The 10,150-nt window shown below is 53.3% G+C and overlaps 1 protein-coding gene and 1 long non-coding RNA gene across 2 annotated transcripts; one reads left to right on the forward strand and one right to left on the reverse strand.

Moving 5' to 3' along the window:
• Positions 1-581: 581 nt before the first annotated feature.
• On the reverse strand, positions 582-4,244 carry LOC311579951. Its single transcript, XR_014773303.1, has 2 exons — positions 3,951-4,244; positions 582-963 (listed from the first exon to the last, which is right to left on the reverse strand). It is a non-coding gene; the product is annotated as an uncharacterized lncRNA (long non-coding RNA).
• Positions 960-9,212, forward strand: TRIB1 (tribbles pseudokinase 1). The gene is made up of 3 exons (XM_084751010.1): positions 960-2,339; positions 4,282-4,574; positions 6,910-9,212. Exons 1-3 carry the CDS (start codon positions 1,980-1,982, stop codon positions 7,373-7,375), a joined length of 1,119 nt encoding a protein of 372 aa, XP_084607136.1. The 5' UTR covers positions 960-1,979; the 3' UTR covers positions 7,376-9,212.
• Positions 9,213-10,150: the final 938 nt, after the last annotated feature.

Genomic DNA, 10,150 nt, shown 5'->3' on the forward strand with positions numbered 1-10,150 from the left:
CTGGAGAATTAATAATGAAAAGGACTTATTCTTGGGCTTGACCTGATTTTGGAAAATTAATCATTCAGCATAAATGCAAGAAAGAGCTTTGATAATAGGTATCTATGCTGCGTGAGGATCCAGGGACTCCAAACTGACCTGATTTGCAAAAAGGGGGGCAGGGATCCAAAACCCAACAACACAAAATGTGATTGCAAGCCGTTTCCAGGGAGCAGGGTCAGCCAATTTCAAAAGCACACAACTCGTGCTAAATGCACGCACACACGCGACCTTGTCCGGGTGCAGGTAATAAGTATCCTCGGCGGTGGATAGAGTGACCCGTACCCCCATACCACGGACCGCACCGGCGCTCTAGACCCTCGGGCGTGTACGGATATGCGGGAGGGGACAGGAATCTGGCGGCGGCCACGTGCCCCTTCCGCCAGTTCCCCACATCCTTTGTTTCCCACCGGCTCAGGAAGCTCAGGAAGCTCTTTCTGCGAGTCACCGCGAAGGGGCGGCCCAGGAGCTAGGAGAAGCTATTTCCGTGCAATCCGGGCGGGCGGCAGGCGCGGGAGGGGCGTGGAGGTGGAGGCAGAGCAGAAGGCTCAGTGTTTGCTTTTATTTCATCCAACAGAAGGTTCTATTTGTGGAAGCGAACAGACGTTGAGGATTAGAGTTGGGAGGGGGCAGGAAAAGGGGGGAAAAAAAGCTACATTCACTACCACGCACAGGTCTTCCCCGGAACTACCGCGTGGGGGTGAATGACTGATAATGGAATTCATCACCTTTCCTCTCTCCCCTTCCTCCGGCTGCAGCCGCGACTCGGCGGCGCCCACAGCTCCACTAGGAGCTCCCCAAGCGCAGAGCAGCGGGGAGATCCCACCGGGGGTAAAGGCGTGACCGCTGGGTTGCAGCCAGCTAGCTGCCTGTGTCGAGCCCGGAGGTGCGCGCGCCGGCCAGGAGCTCTAGATCCATTGTGTTCTGTGAATGATGAGCGTACACCAATCAGCACTTGTTTCTCTCCCCCGCCCCGCCCCTCCTGCCCACTTCCCCGGGACCCTGACGTCACGGGAGCTTTTCCTCCGCCCCCTCCTTCGGCTACCAGCGCGGAGCCCGCAGGCCTACGGTGGGGCGCGCGCAAGCCTGCTGCCCAGCCCAGCCCGGGGGGCGTATGTGCGCGCGCCCAAAACGGCCCAGGATGTTCCCACCTGCGCCCCGGCGTGCGCTGTAGAGAGCATCCCCAGGCCTCCGGCCACCCCCACAGTCCCAGCCTCCAACTCCCCTTCTTCCCCCCCCCTCCCGCCCCCAGTCTCCTCCCTCCGCTCCGGTGACTGCAAGCCGGGCGACGGGGCCGGAGTCGTCGCAGCCACCTCATTGCACAACCCGGCTTCCCAACTGTTTACACAGCCCGGCCTGTGAGTGTGTGTGTGTATACAGCGTGAGTCACCGGGAGGCGGAGGAGGTGGAGGAAAAGGAGAAGGAGTGCACTGGCCGGGATCAGTGCGGTGCACACACTCAAATTCAGTCACTCTCTCCGAGCGCGTCTTGCTCCCTCGCACGCCCGGAGCCTAGGAGCGCGCAGGATCCCGAGCGGCGCGGAAAAGTTGCGCCGGCTTTTACTCAAGACTAATTGCTTTGGGAAGTGCGTTTGCTCTGGGAAGCCGCCGAGCTTGCGGAATCCTGTCTTCGACGCTCAGCACCCGGGAACTCGGGCCTCCACGTCCCGAACTATCCATAGCCTAGGCAACAATAGAAGCGGCCGCCACCAGCGAGGCGCCTAGACCTGGTGCCTGCGAGGGTCTGGGGACCTCAGCGGATCTCCTACTCTTGGACGCGTGGTCCTCGTGTACAACGCCAGTGTCCAGGAACGGCTCTCGTTTTGCTCCTCTTGGAGGCTGATCCTAGCTCCGTCTGCAAACTCCATCCGGAGGACTGGAAAAAGTCGCAGCGCGGGTCCAGGGATTTACAAAGCCGGGGCCGCTCCCGCCAGGGCCGCGATGCGGGTCGGTCCGGTGCGTTTTGCACTGAGCGGCGCCTCGCAGCCCCGCGGTCCCACAGTACTGTTCCCTGCTGCCCGGGGCACCCCGGCCAAACGCCTGCTGGACACGGACGACGCGGCGGCTGTGGTGGCTAAATGTCCGCGCCTCTCTGAGTGCTCGAGTCCCCCAGACTACCTCAGTCCCCCGGGCTCTCCCTGCAGCCCTCAGCCTCCTCCCTCCGCGCAGGGGACCGGCGGCAGCTGCGCGAGCGCACCCGGGCCCAGCCGCATCGCTGACTACCTGCTGCTGCCCCTAGCTGAGCGCGAGCATGTGTCCCGGGCGCTGTGCATCCACACCGGCCGGGAGCTGCGCTGCAAGGTAAGCATCCTGGGATCGGAGTTGCGGGCCTGGGTGGTCCACAGAAGTGCTTAGGTTCCAGCCCACCCGGATCGCGCTCCCGCCAGCCCCTTGAGTTTGGCAGAGCAGATAAGGGCGTTGAGTCGGATAAGGAGGTATTTTGGTCAGCATCGCCTTTTTGGAGGTTGAGGGGTTTCCTGTGGAGTGTTATGGTGAGGGTTCGGCGGTCTAGAGGAAGTGCAGGGTTCAGTTCTTTTATCTCTGTTCTTTTCTTTGGCGCTCAGTGTAGCTAGCGCGTGGCGTTCCATTTAAGTTTGGAATTGCAGTGGATTCCAGGGCCATGCCATCGCCTTGCTCTCATCTCCCTCCTCCCCCTGTTTTGGAAAAACGCCCTGCAGTGGGCTTGGTGCAATTGGCAAAGCTCTTTGCCGGAGGTTTGCGGCATGGGCTTTTCATAGACGGAATACCCAGGGGATTCTAGCTTGAACTTCTATTGGGGCTAGAATACAGCCCACTTTAGGGAGCGGTTGGAAGGAGGGGGGGGGTCTTAAGCCCGGGAGGGACTTCAGGCCAGCGTAAGGGTGTTGGAACGCTTCCAGGGGCTCGCTTTCATTCGCTTTAGTTTGCGGCCGGCAGTTTTCATTGCAACATTAGAAGTACAACCAGGTTCGGGAGGACCTGGCTCTCCCGGAGAGCGCGTAGCCTGCGCAGTCTGTGCTTTGTGAATGTGAGCTGGGTAACCCCATCTGTGGGCCAGGGAGAGGCTCCTTTCATTCTCCTGGAGTTAAAGTGGCTCCTGAGTTTTCAACAACTCACCTGAATCCACCCCCCCGCCCCCCCTCCCCCCCGACCCCGTACCTCCCGCTTGTTGCTGCCACCTACTGTCCACCCACGGTGAAATCTCAGATGCGTGGTCAAGCCCAGAGAAAAAAACTCTTTTCTTGGTGGATGAGAACAGTTTAGAGGGAGAAACGTGTGTGGTGGGGTGGATGGAGCGGGAGGAGAGGACAGCAGAGGGATTCCCCCCCCCCCAGTTGGTACCAGAGCAGCCACCTCAGAGGTGGGGTGGGTCTGGGTCATTGTGCAACCCCCTTCCAGTTCCTCCGAGCAGATAATAGCTGAATCCAGATGGTGACAGCCCGTGTGTCACCATTTCCAGTTGCGTCTAGGATATGAGTAACCGGACTGAACAAAAGGCCCTTAAAGAGATCAGCCAGCTTCTTAGAGGATTTGTTACCCATTCTGGAGGTGGGGCAACCAGGGTTGAGTGGGGGGGGGGTTATAAACAAACATTTAAAAAAAAGGACTGTTTTGAGGTGCCCATTCCCTCCTGTAAAAAGTTAACTCCAGGCTGCTCCCATGTGAGTCACAGCCATAGGCAAGCGGCTTAAGGCTGCCTTGTCAGACTCTCCTTCCAAGTCATCGGTTCCTTCTGACTAATGACAGCTCTGCGTGTTGGCTGCCCCTGCTGCCCCCCTCCCCACCCCCGCCCCCCCACAGGCTGCAAAGTCACCACATTCCTGGACTGCACGGTGCTGGGCCTTCTGGGTTTGTAAAGGGACACACGCATGTTTAGCTGCTGCTTTTCACACTTAGGGCTGCTGGGGGTACACCCCCCCCCTAGCTACTTACCTCTCTTCTAGGAAGGAGCCACATCAGGAAGCTGGGCTTGGCTCCTGGGAGCTGATGGTCCCTGAAAGGCAAAAGCACGTGGGCTCGGGTGGTGGTTCTTCTTGTCATCCTCTGGGGGTGGGGGTGGGGGTGGGGGTTGCGGAGAAGGCTTTGAGAGTCTGCTAGCTCAGGTCCCAAGGTGTGGCTGGAGCTGCATAAGTGGGAGAGAGAATGGACTATATGAATGGAATATTGCCATGGAAAGCCCAAACTTCGTATAAGACCTGGGAGACAGACCCCCCCCACACACACACACTCTCTAGTCCCCTAAACAGGTTGCGTCTCTCCACAGGTGTTCCCCATTAAACACTACCAGGACAAAATCCGGCCTTACATCCAGCTACCCTCGCACAGAAATATTACTGGCATCGTGGAAGTGATCCTCGGGGAAAGCAAGGCCTACGTCTTCTTCGAGAAGGACTTTGGGGACATGCACTCCTATGTGCGAAGCCGGAAAAGGCTGCGGGAAGAGGAGGCCGCCAGGCTCTTCAAGCAGATTGTTTGCGCCGTTGCCCACTGCCACCAGTCGGCCATTGTGCTGGGGGACCTGAAGCTTAGGAAGTTCGTCTTCTCCACGGAGGAGAGGTGAGCAGGTGCTGCAGACCACGGACGATGGGACAGGGCATGCAGTTAGGTGCAAGATAAACTCAAGGGCTCAGGTCTTCTGGCTTAGTATGGCGTCCTGCATCTGGAAAGTCATGGCCACGCTCCGGGCTCATTCTTTGTTCTATATTGGATTGGGTGTTGGGAAGCCTAGGGACACCTTGGTGCCTTCGTGGGTACTACCTGTTGATTGGATGCTTCTGGTCCAGGCTCAGGCTTATTTCCTCTTGTCAGAAGCGTCAGTCTTTGGGGGTAAAAGGTGTTCACCTGTCTTTGGCAATACTGACTCTCAGAGGTGGTCAGATCCTTGCTTCCAGCAAGTGGCTCTGCTGCGCCTTAAAAGGCACTACAGATATAGTGGCTAGGCTGTTGTGTTTGCAGAATCGCAGCCATCCCAACCTAATGTGTTGCTGCTGCCTGGGCATCCTTCTCTACCTGCAGTAGTCTGTTCACATTCTCTGGTGATTTTTTTATTTTATTTTAGACATCTCATTGGCTCCATCTTCAGAAAAGAACCACATTGAATAATAAATGGAAGTTGGCTAGCATGCACTGCTAAATATAGCCCTTGGCTTACCTCATAGAGGACAAGATGTGCTTGATAAGGGAATAAGGAGACATTACGATTTGCAGTGGAGGTTTCACCGAGATGGTCCAGGAAGCTGTGGTGGGAAGTCGTAGATTGACGTCTGCAGAACTGTCCTATGGGCAGTAGTTACTTTCTTGAATATAGTCACACAGGACTTAGCTTACCTGAGCACGTTTACCTTTAACTGCAGGGCACCCCTGCAGGGCGTACAGAAGTCCTCACTGTATGCGTTTGTATCTGACCTTGCTCTAGCTATTGAAACATACTGACTAGCAAAGAGGAGCAAACTGTTTGCAGTGAGGAAGTATCCAGTTCCTGGAATGTGTGTGCTTCTTGGATGATGGTGATGCCTTTTTTTTTTTTTGAAACATGTGCTACACACCTCCTCACCAGCTTTTGAAATCTGCATTGCACAGGCCAATGTCATGGGCATGGGGTTTGGTAACCCGAGGGTTAAGCAATGGCAGGCTGACGCTATTCATGTAACCAGCACAGGTGCAGGGTTTTAGGACTACAGGAGCCAATCAGGGGCAGACACTCTGGGTTGAGTCATATTTTCCGTTTACAGAACCAATGGGTATTTTACATAACAGGGAGGTCATGCTGAGGACATACCGAAGTTAGCACATGTATACTACACTCCAGGGAACAGGAAGGCTGGAAAAGAAAAAGAAAGAAAGAAAGAAAGAAACCACCAGACCTTTGAGAGGAAAAGGAATTGACCAAACGTTTGCATGTAACTTCACAACAAGTGACTTACAGAAATAGGTCTGTTTCAGAGAAGCCGGCACCGGATATTAGAGGTGCCCCACGTGGCTGTGGGGGGATCTAGGAGATGTGGGTGGCTGGTTCTGCGTAAGGAGGCACCTGCTGCTGAATGAGTTCCTTTGCCCAGAGATCTTGTAGACTATAGTTTCTTTCCACTCTAGCCCTGTTTTCTGGACTTCCCTTCACGTTCTCCAGTGACTTCTTTAACAGTGATTCTCTACAGGTCAGAGACTCTCATGTATGATAAATTACTCATGTATATTGATCTGTAGTCCCCAGGGGTGCTTGGGGGCCCTGTGGTCCCCAGATCTATCAGCCTCTTCACATCACTCCTCTCTCAGGACTAAAATGTTCTTTGCAGTGAAACACTCCAATAACTGTAAATAAATATTTCTTGCAATGGTCCCATGGTGGTTATTGTAGCTGGGACTCAGGGTGGGCAAAATTTTCTTGGGGTAGGCAGTAGTGTCAACAGGTCTGGGCAGTGAGTGTCATGGGAAGAGAGACTCGTGGTTTGTAGGATACAGAGACACCCTCCCCCCCCCCCCCCCCCAGGAAGGAGGACACGTGTCCTTGCTCTTCCCCTGACGACTTTTGTAGACTCTGCCAGTCTTCCCCTGAAACCTGCTCCCCGTTCTGCAATGTGAACCTTGCCAGTTGTGCAACCCTATTAGGATATCTCTTACAAGCTCTAGCATCATGAATATTATTTGAGACTTTGCATCATACCCTCCGCCCCGGGCGCTCTCTCGATACTTTGCAAACATTTATTGCAGTTTGTATTCAGTTTGTGAAATCACGAGCCCTGGCTGCTTGCAGGGCATTGCTTACTAGATGAAGGGGTAAATGACATTCCTGTGGCCTTGGCTGTTAGTGCCTGTGGGCACTGTTATTGGTAAGGCCTTGTTTTTCCATAGCAGCTGGTCTGAAAATAATAGCTCCGTTTCTCTTCCCCCACAGAACCCAGCTCAGACTGGAAAGCCTGGAAGATACGCACATAATCAAGGGCGAAGATGATGCGCTGTCAGACAAACATGGCTGCCCAGCCTACGTGAGCCCCGAGATCCTCAACACTACCGGGACCTACTCCGGAAAGGCAGCGGACGTTTGGAGCCTTGGGGTGATGCTCTACACACTTTTGGTTGGACGATACCCCTTTCATGACTCAGACCCCAGTGCCCTTTTCTCTAAAATCCGCCGTGGACAGTTCTGCATCCCTGAGCATCTTTCCCCCAAAGCTAGGTGCCTCATCCGCAGCCTCCTGAGAAGAGAGCCTTCGGAGAGACTCACAGCTCCTGAGATCTTACTCCATCCCTGGTTCGAATATGTCTTGGAACCGGGGTATATTGACTCAGAAATGGGAACGTCAGACCAGATTGTTCCCGAGTACCAGGAGGACAGTGACGTTAGTTCCTTCTTCTGCTAATCCCAAAAGGAGAAACCTCAGAAACCTCATAATTCACACATGGCATTTCCATTTCTAATGATGGGCAGGCCCTCTTACATGGTGCCACCAGATTTGGAGACGAAGCACGGTTGTCCCTGTGGGGCTCGGTGTGGCTCCGCCTCTCTGGGCTGAGTGACTCAATTTGAGCAGCACACACTCAGATTAGCTGCTCTGCAGAGGTGTCCCCTCTTCTCGCTGAACCCTCCTGACTGTCCCGGTGTCACCTACGAGGGTGCTGGAGCTAACGGAGGAGTGTGGGCATCCCACGTGCTCAGGTGTAGTGTACGTGAACGCTCGAACGGGAAAGAAAGCACGACGCACGGTGGCAGTCGGTTGGGGCGACAGGCCTGCCATCTTTGAACTTGCCTTTGAAGGCTCCACTTGCTGCTGCGGTTTCTCTGACCGGAAGTTTCTTTTCTTTTCTTTTTTTTATACCCTTACGCTTGCCGTACACTCACCCGTGACTGTGTTCCAGTGTTGGAGCAGACTGACTGAGAAGCCCCGGAGCCTGCCTGTACCCAGGCTCCCCTCCAGAGCTTGCCGAGGCCTCCTATGCAATGATATGTCTCCCCCTCCCCACCTTGGAACCTACCCTCTGCAGCTACGAAAGCTCTCTCCAGCCTAGTCGGGGAAAAGGATTGGGGGACGCAAATTCCTGGCTGTTTCAGAACTCTTGATCTCAGACAGCAATGTTTTTTTAAAAAAAAATTAATTTGATCACGTGGAATCAGTTAGCTCGAAAGGCTCTCCTCCAGTACGGCAGCCCCACCCCCACGCCCACAGCCATCTTGAGGTGGAACATTTTGTGTGTGAGGAGACTCTTCAACCTGCTCTCTCAGGAGCATATGCGAAGCGTCTTTGTGCTTCAAAGAAAGTGAGTGAACTCGAGACAGTCTCGCAAGAGTCTCCAGACTCAATTTCCAGAATGAAACTGGATACCGTCCTCCCATTGGGTATGCTGTGTCTCTGGCATCCAGGGTCTTCAGTTTGCCCGTGGTGGGCTCTTTGGAGTTCACGTGTTGTGTGGTTTGTGAATCCATCTCTCCGGTGACAGAGAGAACCTCGAAAACGTAGCTGGGAAGGACTGTAAAACTCATCCGATGCACATTCGCTCTTTTAGCTGCTTACCAGATTTCACCTTGCTTCCACTTTGGCAGGCGGGCACCCAGCCTCTGCCTGGAGACTTCTGGAGACGGAAACCTTACTCCCTACAAGAAATGAAGCTTTTCAGAGAAACTGTTGAAAGTTGCATTAAAAAAAAAAATACAGATGAAAAAGCAGTCACTGTCTGGGACAGTGCTGAAGCCAGGTGGTTAAACGGGTAATAAAAAAAATACTGTGTTTTGAGAACTGGCACAGAAGCGGGCAGGCATCTTCAAGGGCTATGCCTAGGCAGACTACTAACTTTGTGAGAGCGCCGTGTATACCTCACGTACTGTGTGCTTTATATTTGTACATACATTTTACCTTTTATACCTATGTCCGCTCGTCGTCGTTTGGCTCTGAGGCTTGTTTGGTCGTCCGTGTCTGTCTGAGGAACCTGTGTGTCTAGAACCTTGTGAAATGTGAATGACTGTTGGCATATGGACCTTGACAGGACGGTGGGGCTTGGGGAGAAGCAGGACAGGGCCTCTGTTGGGCTTGCCCGGCTCTCGTATCTATGATACATTCCCTGGCTGAGGACTCGGGGCTGGCCCGGGCATTCGCCTGGACAGCTGGAAACACTAGGTCTCCTGTGCGTGTGTGGAAAGGTGAGAAGTGCTACACTGTTGCTGACTTGTAGAGAACTTTTAATAAATCTGATTTCGTAAAGAAATATGATGAGTTTCCTTTGCTCACACTCTGCTTTCCTGTAGCTTGTTCCTGGCCATGATGAGATGGCCTTTTGACTATCAGGGCTTTTAGTGTCTCACAGAGGACTGGAGGGGGTCACACAGAGGTGCTTTGCTTTTTTTTTTTCCCACCTCCTTTGACAGGGTTTTACTATGTAATCCTGGTTGGCATGGAATTCACTGTGTAGACCAAGCTGGCCTTGAACTCAGAGATCCTTCTGCCTCTGGGATTAAAGGCATGCACTGTTATGCCCACCTGGAATCTGCTTTGTGTGTGTGTGTGTGTGTGTGTGAATGAGCATATATTCTTAAATGGGCAGGCTCCTTTGCAAAATGAGGTTGGTGGGTGTTGTGGTCTGGTCTGGTTAGGAAGCATTGAAGGGGAATGTAAAATGGATTTTGTTTATTTGTTTTCGTTTTTGCTTTTGTTTTCTGAGACAGGATTTTTCTGTTTAGCTTTGGCTATTCTGGACTTGGCTTTGTAGGCCACTCTGGCCTTGAACTCATAGAAATCAGCCTGCCTCTACGTCCCTGAGTGCTGGGATTACAGGCGTGTGCCACCACACTTGGCTCCTAACCGTGGAGTTTTGAGTTGAAGAATTGGCTGGCTTTTGACAGGCATGGATGATTCATACCTGTCTTGGCTTCCCAAAACTTTGGAAGCTGAGACAAGGCATGTAAGGGGCTCAAGACCAGCTTGGGCTATGTAACAAGAGTGCTTCAAAAACAACAAAAAGAAATTTTTTTTTTTGGATGTTTTGGCCTAGGAAAATGGAGAATTTGAGAAAAGCCCAGAAGAACATTATAGGTCTCCAACAGAATTTTTATTATCTTTATTCACTTCCATAGAGAGAGGGCCACGTAGGTTCCAGAAGACACCTGCCCCGCCAACTTTAGACCTGAGTATAGTAAGATGGGCAAT

The sequence above is a fragment of the Acomys minous genome, assembly GCF_964271855.1.
Source record: "Acomys minous genome assembly, chromosome: 12".
NCBI lineage: Eukaryota > Metazoa > Chordata > Mammalia > Rodentia > Muridae > Acomys > Acomys minous.